We start from the raw sequence: 14,951 nt of genomic DNA on the forward strand, positions 1-14,951 counted from the left end.
AAAGACAAAGGACTTACCAAACTCCTAGGTTTATGACACTATTCTAAATGCTTTCATATGTTATTTCCTTTAATACTCAAAATAATCTTGTGAGGTAAGTATTATCAACCTCATTTAACATATAAGTTAACTAAGACTTAAAGAAGTGACTTGCCCAAATGACAGAGGTGAGATTTGAACACAGGTCTGTGATCTCCAGAAACCATGTTCTTTCCTCTACATAATGCTACCTTAATTGCATGTGAGGAAAAGGAATAAGTCCAGGTAGCCACACTACTGGAAGACCAGACAGATAAATATGGGAAACTGTTCAATTCTAGGAAATGTTTTGATAAAGTAGTTAAATGTCTAATGAGAATCATTTAAAAAAAAAAAAAAAGTATTCAAGTCATAGAATATTTAGACTGAAAAAAATATAAATGACCAAAAAAAATTCTTTCACTTCAATAAAATTACATGTTTTCAAACGAATATGAAAATTATCTCAAATTTAAACTAGGAATATTTGTAATTTTTATTATAATATTCTGCTTGATGAAAGAAACAGTTGTTAGTAGTGCATATTTCACTATTAATTATGAGAAAGCAGAAATAAATTACCTGTACAGATTCACATGTAATCAATGGAAGTTCTGACAATGCTGATTCAGAAGTATTCTTATTTTCATTAGTGATGACATGGTCTTGCTTAGGTTGTAATTTAAGAATTTCTGAACTTTTATGTTCAACAGGTCCTTCTTCATCACTGGAAACAACAACTAAAAAGAAACAATTGTTTTTTAAATGTGTCACAGTAAACACACATCAAAAAGAAAACTTTCTAATTCATGCAATATACCTTTAATAATCCCATTAAAATTTAATCATCTAACTTTGTCCAACTTAGAAGCTGGACTATCATTCATTATCTGATTTATACTAGTTTTATACAATATTTCCATATCAGTGCTATTGATTAGCAGTTACCTGCAACCTTACTTTCTGGAGGATGAAGACAGTTAAAAATAGATAAAGCCATGAGAAAGGACTTAGGGAAAAGTTGTGGCGGGAATAATAAAAATGTATTGTTCCAGCACTCTAAACTGTACTTAAAAAAATTAAAGATAAAAATTTTTAAAAAAATAAATTGTACTTTAATGCCTGTTACATTAGTTGCCTCCAGGAGGAAGCAGTGGATGCCTGAAAAGATGTGGGAAACTATTCACTGTGTATCCTTTAAAACCTTTTTTTGTACCATGTGAGTGTATCAAATACTTGAACATTAATTAAATCAAAATTAATGATAATTATTATATAGCACCTAAACTCCGCACTTCAACTTCATCAACCAAAATGTCAATAATAATGGCTCTTCTGGAATCCTTTTTAAAAACTACTGAGATGAGGGACTCCTGGGTGGCTCAGATGACTCAGCGCCCAACTAATGGTTTTGGCTCAGTTCATGATCCCCTGGGTCATGGTATTGAGCATCTCAGCACATGCCCAGAGGGGAGTCTGCTTAAAGAGTCTCTCCCGCGGCCCCACCCCCAAAATGTGTGTACACATGTGTGAGCATGCTCTCTCTCTAAAATCAATAAGCAGATCTTTAAAAAAAATTACTGAGATAAATTACAATTCACAATTCTAAAAAACAAAAACCCTGCTTCCAAGTAACCTATTGTTTACCTAAATCATTTTTATAAAATTTATGAACAAAGTCCCAAAACCCCAAGTTTTCTTTTTCTCAAGTTAATATATTCCACAAGGATGTCATAAACAAAGTCCCAAAACCCCAAGTTTTCTTTTTCTCAAGTTAATATATTCCACAAGGATGTCATAAACAGCTAACACCTCAGCAAAATTTGAGAGGTAAAATAAAACAACTAAGTAAAGCAGAGAAAATTTAAAAACATTATTATCCTACTGTTACTTACTTGGTTCAACTGATATCAAAGATTGGTTCCCCTCACTGTGTTCACTTAAAACAGGCTTTTCTTTTGCATTCAACTCATCCTTCTCAAGCAGGATAGAATTCCCTACAGTATCAGTGGAAATAGAGCTCTCAAAAGTTTCAGTGGTTGAACAGTCAGAGGTACTTTTGGGAGCAGCACTCAAAGCCAACTCCTGACTATTAAGTAAGGATAGTTTAGCAATATCACTTTCTACAGGTTCAGGTGTAATTTCTTCAAGCACTTTTGAGTCTTGATGATAGTTTTCACTTGGCTTCTCAAATTCAGCAGATGCTGCTGAGTCATTTTCTTGTGTTTTCTGAACATAAATGCATACAGAAAATTAGCATTAGTCAGATTTGGCTAAAGAATTTTTTAAAGTTTAAATTCCTAAAGGAGAATATAAAAGTAAAAATATCATTTCTATAACTATAGGAATAGGAAACTACATAATTATATTATATTACTATTGCCAGAGTCTCCCAAGTAAAAAGACAGAATTTGGTCTGTCCGATCAGACATCCAAACATTTTTTTAAAGGCTGTGATGTGGAAATTCCCATATTTACAAGTGGTTCAGACAGTCTCCCACAACCTAAGTCAACTTTAGAATAAGAAAAAGGTTTTTTACAGTTTTATTTTGTAAAAGTAATGAAGCCAAATGACATGTGACTTTATTAACAAAAGCAAAAATATTAAAAACTTAAGAGGCCAACAATTTGAAAAAACTATCAAATCAATCACTGCCTTCACATCTCTATCACCACTTAAATCTAAACCTGTAACTCAAAGTTACTGAAAAGTCCTTAAAAGGCCTTGTGAATGAAAGGAGTAAAAAAATTCTTTTACTTTTATTAACTGTTCACTAAGTTTTGAAAATAGTGTGCATTAAGTATGGTAATTCTTCACTTTCAACAAATTCCCTAAATCCTAGGTAGAGTCTTAAAGAAGTTGGTAAGTAAATTACTACTAATAAAAGAAATCTGGTAATAATTTTACTCAGTGTGTGAAAAAGCAATTGCCTGGACAGTATGAATGGAGCATTAATAAAATCTGGTTAAAATAAGGGAAAATAAAAGAGAACAAGTCCACCAGATACCTACCAAAGTAAGAAGTGCTATCAGAGGAGAGTATTTTTAACTTTACTTCACTTGTTCATAACATCTGAAATTTGTTCCAATAGCTATATTACTAAAAACATTTAAGTTATTTTTCAAAAATCAAACAGAGAATCAAAAAAATAGGCAAAGAATAGAAAGAAATCTAAAGATTAAAAACAGATTGTTATAAGAACATTATTTGGTCACAGGCAATTCATTTTTGTCATAGAATAAATTATTTCATATGATATCAAATTCCTCTACTTACTATCTGTTCTGCTGACTCATACAAAGCAGAAGTAGAACTATGAGAACCAGGTAAATTACTTCTAAGCCTTTTCTTTCTCTTCCTGGAAGTCAGGGCAGGTTCCAATTTTGAATCAGAAAATGTATCATCCTTATTTCTGCTCCCATCTTCAAGATGATCACAACCTCTACTTCCACTATTGAGCTCTTAAAAAATAAGAGAAACAAAAATATGGCCAAAAAGTACAGAAAGAATCCCTTTTAGAAGAGCTCACATAAACATCATCAAAATTGCTGTGCAACTTCCAAAACTAATCTAAAAGAAATTCACCATTACACTCTCATACTGACATGGATGAATGTAAAGAAATACCCTATTTTAAGTTGCCTACACAAAGTAAATGTTCATTGTACAATAAATACAAAGTAAGGAAAATATATATAAAAGGAGTATTCTTTAGTAACCAAAGCAAAACAATCAAACTATAGTTTTCCTTTTCCTACAATTACATTTGATTGTATACAAAAAGAGGGGGAAGTGACAATAAAATTTAGAAAATTCACATTTTAAAACGTCTTGATAATTCATTGTGATTTTAGTAATTGTCTTTTTAAAATTTAAATGTTATATACATGTATGTATTTTTTTAAGTGAAAAGAGTACTTATGAGTATTAATCACTGCTCTTTTAAAAGGAGCCAAGGGACACCTGGGTGGCTCAGTAGGTTAAGCGTCTGCCTTCAGCTCAGGTCATGACTTCGGACTGAGTAACGCATTGGGCTCCTGGCTCAGTAGGAAGCTTGCTTCTCCCTCAGCCTACTGATCCCCCTGCTTGTTCTTTCTCTCTCTGTCTCTCTCTCTCTCTCTGACAAATAAATAAAATCTTTAAAAATATGAATGAATGAATGAATGAATGAATGGAGGCAAAACATTTAACCTCAACAGCAGAATATAATATGTGATCATTCACAAAGCTATCAATTTGATTCAGTTTCTTCTATTTAAAAATCAAAATCTCATTTTAAGTATCAAATAAATCTACTCCCCTACAGATAAAGAAATGTTCCCTTCTGTAAATCAACAAAACATTATTTGAAACCTATGTCAATTATTACTAAAAATGCTTAGTATTTCAGTTATCAAATATATGTACTATACCAAAATACCTTCCAAAAGGTTTTACCTTACTGACTAAAGGTCATCCTGAATTCTATTGCTTTCTGCATCCACATACTCAAAGTATATGTAAACATATACTTTGAATTCATAACTTATAATTCATGTAACACTTACTGGCCTGACCTCTCTATTCACTCAAAATTCTTCAATACTACCCACCTTCTCTTCAAACTGTTCTTGCCCTATTCTTGCTGCACAGACACCTAATAACTGACATTCATAGTATCTCTTGTCATTCTTTAAAAGCAGGAATTGGTCAGGATTAAGGGCAAAATGCCAAGATGGTCAACAGTCTTCCAATTTCCAAAGAAAATACTCTTTGCTCTCTCCCCCAGAAAAATAAAATATCCTCCTAAACAGTATTTTGAAAAGCACAACTGCTTCTTTTTTTTGGGGGGGGGATAACTTTGTAAACTGGAAAGGTAGTCAAATACAATATCTACATATAAATTCTGTATCAAACTACATTTTCTAAACATAAATACTACAGCAAAAAGACTGAGGAAATGAAAGGGGCTTGAGAAAAACCCTATTATACAGGAGTTTTCCCTCAAACAGTTTATTTGCTTTTCAAACATCAGCCAAGACTATCTCATGGAAAATAAGAATAAGTTAGATAGAGCTTGGCATTATATAAATAGGATTCTACCTACATAATATATACAATTTAACTCACGAATTTTACTAGTATGTAAAATTAAAGAAATGACAAATTCTTGTAAACAAAAGAGTATTAAATATTTCCAATACAGGGTGCCTGGCTGGCTCAATCAGTACAGCATATGACTCTTGATCTTGGGATTGTGAGTTTGAGCCCCACATTAGGTATAGAAATTATTTAAAAATAAAATCTTTAAAATATGTGTGTGTGTATGTGTGTATAGTACCAATATATTATTTTCATAAAAGCAAGTTCTATAAGGCAAACAGTATACTATAAAAGAATGGTACACTTGGAGTTGAATTCAGAATTCCCATTAATTTATGGGCTTATGTTAAAAAACTGGTATGGGGGTCGGTGCCTAAGTGGCTCAGTCAGTTAAGTGTCCAAATCTTGATTCTGGCTAAGGGTGATGAGACTGAGACCCACATCAGGACTGGGCATGCAGCCCACTTAAGATTCTCTTTCTCTCTTTCTCCCCCTATTTGTCCTCTCTCTCAAAAAAAAATTTTTAATAAAAAATAAATATTAAAAAAGACTCTCCTTCTCCCTTTTCTCCTCCCCCCTTTCCCTCTCTAAAAAACAAAACAAAACAAAAACTGGTATTGGACACAATTATCCAAAAGATGGAAACATGGTGAGTTTCAATCAAGTTTCAATAGCTACTTTTCTTAAAAAGACTTTATCTCTGAAGAGAACTTCAGGGGGTACTAAGGAACTATAAAGTGTTTTTGTTTTTGTTTTTTATCATGCATTTTTTTTCCCCTGCTATGTCTAAAATTCCACTGTGACTTTGAAGTAATACTGAAAGGTAGACATCAGAAGCTTTTTATTCAACTATTGCTATTCTATCCAGGAAATCAGTAAAATGTGAGGGTTTACAGTGGTGTCTAGAAAGTATGTGAATGGAGACCACTTGTCCAAATACTTTTAATTTGGTTATTAATGAGAATATTTTGGGGAAAAGTACAATTCGTAAGAAAATAAATGTCTTTCATTATGTGTAGCTAGTGCTTAGTGACCAATTGAAAGATTACATCTACAGTTACAATGCTTTCTCTACATTGCCCTTGTAAGAGTTGAAGCTGGTTATTAGTCTAGTTTCTTTTTAAGATTTCCTCTTCTATGAAAAAAGGCTACTAGGGGCACCTGGGTGGCTGTGGGTTAAAGCCTCTGCCTTTGGCTCAGGTCATGATCCCAGGGTCCTGGGATTGGGATCGAGCCCCGTGTCAGGCTCTCTGCTCAGCGGGGAGTCTGCTTCCTCACTCTCTCTCTCTCTGCCTGCCTCTCTGCCTACTTGTGATCTCTGTCTGTGAAATAAATAAATAAAATCTTTTTTTAAAAAAAGGCTACTAAAAATTGTAAATAGCTGTGTTTCAAATAAAGTACAAAGAATTATTGCATAGTGTCATTTAAAAAAATCTTTTCTAGTGAATAATTTATAAAATCATTCAGAAAACAAAATATCTCAACTAGTTTCAAGTAATCAGTAATCCGAGAGACCGCTAAAGATATTAGTTCCACATCTGACTAATATAATAAACTGTTTTGGTGCGAATTTTTGTAAAATTATTTTAAAATCTTAAAGAAAGACAAAAAGGAGAAAAGAGGTCAATTCATTAACCCTACATGCAAGGAGGCCTAAAAAGCATTTTCAGAAGTCTGGGATGTATTTACCTTTAAATTTGCTAATAGTGGCTTGTACTGGCATCCTCCTAGAGTTGAGAGAAATTCTAATGAATAAAGAATGTATGTCATAGGAGGATAGACAGTGGGAAGCTAAGAATAATAATCGAGTTAGCAGCAATATGAATGACCAGACATATCCATGAAAATAGCACTTACAAATAGCTAAACTAACATTCTAAGGGTATAGCTGTATATCCAGCCCCAACAATAACAAGAAAAAGAAATAATATTCAAATTTAACTTATAGATTCAGTAAATAAATCTAGAAATGTATACCATAGTGTACAAATAACAAATTTAGTAATTTTCTTTGTGTTGCTAAATGTACCTCCTTCTACTTTCAAAAATCCTTTAAATGTAAGATTAAATAAAGTTAACTATAACTTTAAAATTATTAGAAATGCAAAAGATAAAAATTCGAATGAGAACAAATTTTCAAGGTTCACAAACCTTTAGGTTGAGCATCAGACATTACAAGAGAAATGCCATCATCGTCTCTTTGCTTTTCTTTAGTGTATGAAGCCTGCTTTGCATAATTATTATCTACTGTCTTACTTGATTGGGAACCCCTGCAAAAGAAAATATTATATTCAACTCTTCTATATCGAAATGAATTAAGAAGCCAGTTGACTTATATTCAAGATAAAAATCCAGTTTTACAGGTTACATATACAGTCGCATATAGCAGCATATATAATCTGCACAGAAGAAAGAATACTGAACTAAGATTTGAGAATTAAGTTCTCATCCCTATTTTACCATTAAATTCTCCCTATTCTTTTGTGGGAAAAAAAAATATGGACACCACGGGATTGGGCACATGCAAAATGAGCAAAAGAATGATACAGGTATTAAATACATCAAAGAGGTTTAAAAAGTAAAAATTCCATGAAGAGAAGTACATGATAAGCACATCTATATGTAATCAAAAAATAACCCAAAGGGAATTGTTTATATGTTTCAAGCATGGTTCACATATCAAAAATTAAGTACAAAATAAAGTTTGGAGTAATAAATTTTACCTACAGAAGGAATCATTTATATTATTAGGTACTCATTAAATATATAAAATAGAAGGTTGTATGAAAAACAAGTTTTGATATGATGAGCACAATATTACTATAAATGAAAACTTAATACAATATTAGTAAGGGATTTCAGCACCCCACTTTGAGCAATGGATAAATCATCCAGACCAAAAAAAAAAAACAACAAGAAAGCGTTAGACTGAAACCATACATTAGACTAACTAGAATGAATATACATCTATAGAACATGCCATCCAATAACACCAAAATATACAATTCTTCTCAAATGTATACAGAACATTCATAATCATGTGATAATCATTAATCATATGATAGACCACAAAAAAAGTCTTAGCAAGTTTAATAAGATTGAAATCATACCAACTATCTTTAAGCACAAAAATATTAAACTAAAAATCAGTAACAGGAAAAAGCTAGAACATTCACAAATATATGTAGATTAAACAATATGCTCCTGAACAAGTTGTCAAAGAAAAAAGCAAAAAGGAGATCAAAAGATACCTTGAAGCAAATAAAAATTTAAGTACAACATATCAAAGCTTACTGAATACCGCAAAAAACAATTCTAAGAAGGAAATCTATAGTGATAAATGCCTACATTAAGAAACAAAAATTCGGGACGCCTGGGTGGCTCAGTTGGTTAAGCAGCTGCCTTCGGCTCAGGTCATGATCCCAGCGTCCTGGGATCGAGTCCCACATCAGGCTCCTTGCTTGGCGGGGAGCCTGCTTCTCCCTCTGCCTCTGCCTGCCATTCTGTCTGCCTGTGCTCGCTCTCTCTCCCTCTCTCTCTAATAAAAAAAAAAAAAAATCTTCAAAATTAAACTTTAAAAAAAAAAAAAGAAACAAAAATTCCAGGGGTGCCTGAGTGGCTCAGTGGGTTAAGCCTCTGCCTTCAGCTCAGGTCATGATCCCAGGTTCCTGGGATCGAGCCCCGCATCGGGCTCTCTGCTCACCGGGGAGCCTGCTTCCTCCTCTCTCTCTGCCTGCCTCTCTGTCTACTTGTGATCTCTCTCTCTGTCGAATAAATAAATAAAATATTAAAAAAAAAAAAAGAAACAAAAACTCCAATAAAAACCTTGCTTTATACCTCATGATACTAGAAGAAGAACTAAAGCCAAAGTTAGCAGGAAAGAAGGAAATAAAGATCAGAGCGGAAAGAAAAACAATAGAAAAGATCAAAATTTCTTCTGTTAATTCTTGTTAATTTTTGGTGGCTTAGCTGGTTAAGCATCCGACTGTTGGTTTTAGCTCAGGTCATGATCTCGTGGGTCATAGGATCAAGTCCCACACTGGGCTCCATGCTCAGTGGGGAATCTGTCTGAGATTCTCTCCCTTGCTGCCTCCCCACCTTGAGCATACACTCTCTCTCAAAAAATAAATCTTTAAAAATATATATTTAAAAAAAGATCAACACAAGTAAGACCTAGTTTTTTGAAAAGATAAACAAAACTGCCACACATTCTAATTTCAAACTATATTACAAAGCTATAGTAATTAAAATAGTATGGTATGGCATAAAAAGAGACTCAGAGGTCAAAGGAACAGAATCGAGAGCCAGAAATAAATCCACACAAACATGGCCAATTAATTTATGGCAAAGAAGACAAGAATATACAATAGGGAAAGGAGATTCTCTTCAATTAATAGCATTGGGAAAATAGTTACATGCAAAAGAATGAAACTGGACCCCCATCTTATACCATACATAAAAAAATGAATTAAAAATTTAAAACATTAAAACTGTAAGCCATCTAACTCCTAGAAGAAAACATGGGGGTAGGCTCATTAACATCAGTCTTGGCGATGATTTTTTGGAATGAATACCAAAACAAAGGTCATAAAAGCACAATGAACAAGTGAGACTACATCAAACTGAGTAAGGAACAGGCAAGGCTAGGTAGGAAGAGACAAGAAGGGAGCTACATGTCCAGGCTCACAGAAATCCCAGATGTGGAGAAATGTTATAGATGAGATATTAACAAGGGAGAAGGGAACACCTTCATTGTTCTAAACAGAGACAGGATAGTCTCATGATATTTACCAGTCCACCATGTTGGTTTAAATATAGACAAGATATTCTCATGAAACTTAGAAACCCACCATGTATTGACAAATTTACCAAGTTCCCTGGTTAGTTTTTTATAAAAGACTGGCCATAACAGCCCTCAGTGACAACACATTCCAGATCCTTCTCCTTCTAGAGAGCTTTTTTCTTTCCTTTCTGTTCTCATCTTCACTTAAATCTTCACTTCACTTCACCCTTTTGTGTCCACAAGATTCATTCTTCTACTCTGTGAGACAAGAACCTTGCAACCCTACAACAAAACCAAAAACTTCTGCTCAGCAAATGAACCCATCATCAAAATGAAAAGGCAATACATGGAATGGGAGAAAATACTTACAAACCATATATCTAATAAGGGGTTAATACCCAAAATATATAAAGGACTCCTACAACTCAATAGAAAACTTTCCATTAAAAAAAACAGGCACTCTCTGCTCAGCAGGGAGCCTGCTTCCCTTCCTCTCTCTCTGCCTGCCTCTCTGCCTACTTGTGATCTCTGTCTGTCAAATAAATAAATAAAATCTTTAAAAAAAAAAAAAAAAAACAGGCAGAGGGGAATGACTGGGTAGCTCAGTTGGTTAAGCACCTGACTCTGGATCTCAGATCAGGTCTTGATCTTGGGGTGCTGAGTTCAAGCCCCACTATGGGCTCTATGCTGGGCATGGAGCCTACTTAAAAAAAAAAAAATGGGGCGCCTGGGTGGCTCAGTGGGTTAAGCCTCTGCCTTCGGCTCAGGTCATGATCCCAGGGTCCTGGGATCGAGCCCCACATCAGGCTCTCTGCTCAGCAGGGAGCCTGTTTCCTCCTCTCTGTCTGCCTGCCTCTCTGCCTACTTGTGATCTCTGTCTGTCAAATAAATAAAATCTTTAAAAAAAAAATGCTTCAAAAAAAAAAAAAAAGAGCAGAGGAACTGAAAATTTTTCCAAAGAAGACATACACATGGCCAACTGGAACATGAAAAGGAGTGTAACATCACTAATCATCTGAGAAATGTAAATTAAAACCACAATGAGATATAACCTCATATCCATCAGAATGATTATCAAAAAAACAAACAAAACAAAACAACAACAACAAAGTGATAACACGCATTGCAAGAATGTAGAGAAAACAGAACCCCTGAGCACTCTTGATGGGAATGTGGGAATGTAAACTGGTGCAGCCACTGTGGAAAATACTATGGAGGTTCCTCAAAAATTCAAAAATAGAACAGCCATATGATCCAGCTATTCCACTTATGGGTATTTATGCTCAGAATCAAAATCATTATCTCAAAAAGATATATGCACCCCCATGTTCAGTGCAACACTATTGCAATAGCCAAGACATGGAAACAACCTAAGTGTCCACTGACAGATAAATGAATGTAGAAAATATGATACATACACACAGGAATATTATTCAGCCACAAAAAAAGAGAAATCTTGCCATTTGCAAGAACATGGATGGAGTCTGAGGGCATTATGCTAAGTGAAATAAGTCAGAAAGAGAAAGACAAATACTGTATGATCTCACTTATATGTGAGAACTTAAAAAAAAAAAAAAGGGAGTGGCCAACAGCCTGCAGATCAACATGCCTAAGTCTTACTGTAACTACTGCAATAGATACTTCATCCATGACTCTCCACCTGTCAGAAAAACACAGTATAATAGTAGGAAACACAAAGAGAATAAGAAAAACTACCAGACATGAATGGACGAGCTCAGAACCAGATCAACAAAACAACTCCTACATTTCAACTGCTACAATATTTAAACTGCTACATTTCAGGATACCTCTTAGGCAATTCCCTGCTCCTCCTCCTGCAAAAGCAATGATCCCACTTCTCCCTAGTCTCCTGGGTCCTGCTCACGCTGGTGTGATGCCAACACCCAATGGGGGGACCCTCCCATGCCAATGATGGACCCTCATCCTCCTGGGATGATGCCAGTGTACCTGCTTCTGGAATGAGGCCATCTCTGGGAAGCCACATGCCAATGATGCCTGGGCCCTCCTATACATCCCATGACGGTGTCCACTTGGCTAGGAAGGACTCAATCAGACAGATAAGGAGAGATGGGAACCTCTTTATATCTATTTTATATTACTTGTTCTACTTCACCAGGAGATCTATGGTATTGTGACTTTGGGTGTTTTCTAACAGCAAGACAAGATAGACTTGCTCCCCCTTCCTATCAAAGAGAATAGTTTTTGCAGGGGAGTTAGTAGGACAAAAAAAAAAAAAAAGTAGTTTTCATTTGTATTGTGAAATGTGAAAATAAAATTGTCAACTCTTTTAGTTAAAAAAAAACACTTAAATACAGTCAACAGATTGGTAGTTGCAGAGGATGGCAAGGTTGGAGAGAAGTGGGTGCAAATGGATGAAGGTGGTAAGAAGGTACAAGTTTCTAGTTGTAAGACAAGTGCTAGAGTATAATGTACATGCAAGCATGGTGACTATAATTAACAATAGGGCATTGTACATTTGAATGTTGCTAAGACATTAGACCTTAGAAGTTCTCATTACAAGAAAAAAAGTAACTATACAAGCTGATGTTAATTAGATTTACAATGTTAATAATTTCACAATACAGATATATATCAAATTGCTATGTTGTACACCTAAAGCTAATACAATGTTTTGTCAATGATATGTCAATAAAATTAATTAATTTTTTAAAATAAATTGATAAAAACCATTGGGAAAACAATTTAGTACTAATTAAAATAGCCCAAAAATGAATGAAATCTTTACACACAATACTTTCACTCATGGTAGTTTTTAATAAAACTCATGGTAGTAGAAAAATCTGTGAAATAAAAAACTATATAAAATAATTAACCTATATCATTTTCTCATAATAGAATACATTATATAATAATTGCTGCATTGTCAAAAAAAAAATCAGGTACCAAGAATAAATCAAGTATCCCTGTACAGTAAACTATAAAACATACAAATGACCACAGGGGAATTGTGGAATAGGAAGCACCTACCATCTTGCCACCTAGACGACAATGGCCACACTGGCAGAATCTGTCTGATATAACTATTTTGGTATTCCAGAGTTTATTGAAGGCTGCAACTACTAGTCAAGAGGATCAACAGTAAATTGCAGTTAATTTCAGTCAATCTGAGCTCCAAAGTTGGTAGCAGTGACCCAGTCACCTACCACTAGGAACAAAGCAAACAGCAAAGCCCAAGTTCCTAAAATAGGCTGCACAGCTTACAATTACCAAGGTAAGCAAGAAGGACCTTATTCTCCAAATATTGGGAATCTGTATTCTGATTAATGATGGTGGTTTCTGCTCATGGATGAGCAGACATAGAGAAAGGCAGCCATTGTTGCAACAACCACCACCAATGTTACAACACTTTTCCCATATAGCTAAGAGCACTTCCGGGAGACTTAAAGGGCTAGCACCTAGTTTGTTTTATCTGCCCTTCCTTTATTTTTCCCATCTTCTCCTTTTGGGAACCAAATATTTAAGGATTGCAGTATTATAAAATAATCACATATACAAAGGAATTCAAAAAGTCACGAAAATACTAGGGAAAGGCATAAACTCAGAAAAGACCTGGGAAGATCTTATGTTTACATATCAAGCTGATGTGTGGGAACAGAGATAATGAAAAACAGCAACTTAAAAAAAGAAGAAAAAAAGGGGAAAAAAAACAGCAAACCCTTGGGAAGGGGGAGAATCTGATTTCCTGACTTACTATATTATATAAGATTCAAGTACTGTGTTTTCAACAACAAAAAACAAACAAACAAACAAACATACCACAAGGCATATAAACAAACAGGAAACCATGGGATGATTCAAAGAGAAAAAAAATAAACCAAAAGAACATGTCCCTGGGGAAAAAAATCCAGAAAGCAGACTCAATAGACAAAGACATTATAACAACCATCTTAAAGCTTCTCAAAAAGCAAAAAGAAAAGTCTTGTACAAAGTCAAGAAAGTGATCTATGGATAAATGGAAATATTAAAAGATGAAATATATTAATAAACCAAAAGGAAATTCTGGAACTAAAAAGTATAATAACTAAAATGAAAAACTCATGGGGCACCCAGCTGGGTCAGTTGGGAAAACATGCAACTCTTAATTTTGGGGTCATGAGTTCAAGACCCATGTTGGGTATAGAGATTACTTAAACTTTAAAATAAATAAATAAATAAAATGAAAAATTCATTACGGGACTCAAAAGCAGATTTGAACAGGCAGAAGAAATAGTCCATCATCAGTCCTGGATTTAAGGAAACGGAAAAGAAATAAAGAAAGATAACTTGAAGATATGATGACAGAAATTATCAAATCTGAGGGACAAAAAAAATTTGAGAAAAGTCAACAGAGCCTAAGGGACCTGTGGGACACCAACAAGTGGACCAATATATGCAACACTGGTACCTCAGAGGGAGAAAAAATAAAGGAGCAGAGAAATTACTGAAATAAATAATCACCAAAAAAATTTCCAAATTCGATGAAAGACAGGAATATAAACATCCAAGAAGTCCAAGGGACTACAAGCAGAATAAACTCAATGAGACCTGTACCAAGAAACATTAATGATCAAGTTGTCAGAAGATACAGGCAAAGAGAGAATCTTAAAGTTACCAAGAGAGAAGGAACTCCTCCTATAACAGTGATACTCCATGAGATCTCTCATCAGTAACCATGGTGGCCAGAAAGCATGGGGATATTAAAGTACTGAAAGAGAAAAGTGTCAACCAGAAATCCTGTATCTGGCAAAACTATTCTTCTTCTTCTTCTTCCTTAAGTTATAAAGTTAGGTTGATGATTTGAGATATTTCTTCTTTTTTTAATGCAAACATCTACAGCTATATATTTTTCTTTTAGCATTGCTTTTGCTGCATCCCATATTTTTATTTTCATTCATTCCTAAGCATTTTTAAATTTCCTTGTGATTTATTCTTAAACCAACTGGTTGCTTTAGGTGTGTTTATTTCCACCAATTTTTGAGTCTTCCAGTTTCCCTTCCATTAATGATTTCTAACTTCATACCATATAGTCAGAGAAGAATGGGAGAA

The 14,951-nt window shown here is 34.3% G+C and overlaps 1 protein-coding gene across 6 annotated transcripts in view; it reads right to left on the bottom strand.

Moving 5' to 3' along the window:
• Positions 1-14,951, bottom strand: part of SENP7 (SUMO specific peptidase 7) — a 170,474-nt gene that overhangs the window by 54,190 nt on the left and 101,333 nt on the right. For 5 of the 6 annotated variants that reach the window (XM_047723354.1, XM_047723348.1, XM_047723340.1 and 2 more), the window contains 4 exons: positions 7,253-7,371; positions 3,296-3,480; positions 1,914-2,247; positions 601-758 (listed from right to left, as the gene is read on the bottom strand). In XM_047723354.1, coding sequence (XP_047579310.1) covers positions 601-758; positions 1,914-2,247; positions 3,296-3,480; positions 7,253-7,371 — 796 coding nt within the window. Of the gene's footprint in view, positions 1-600; positions 759-1,913; positions 2,248-3,295; positions 3,481-7,244; positions 7,372-14,951 lie in introns of those variants that run through there. The other variant, XM_047723362.1, reaches the window with a different exon arrangement.

Source organism: Lutra lutra, chromosome 1 (genome assembly GCF_902655055.1).
Source record: "Lutra lutra chromosome 1, mLutLut1.2, whole genome shotgun sequence".
Lineage (NCBI taxonomy): Eukaryota > Metazoa > Chordata > Mammalia > Carnivora > Mustelidae > Lutra > Lutra lutra.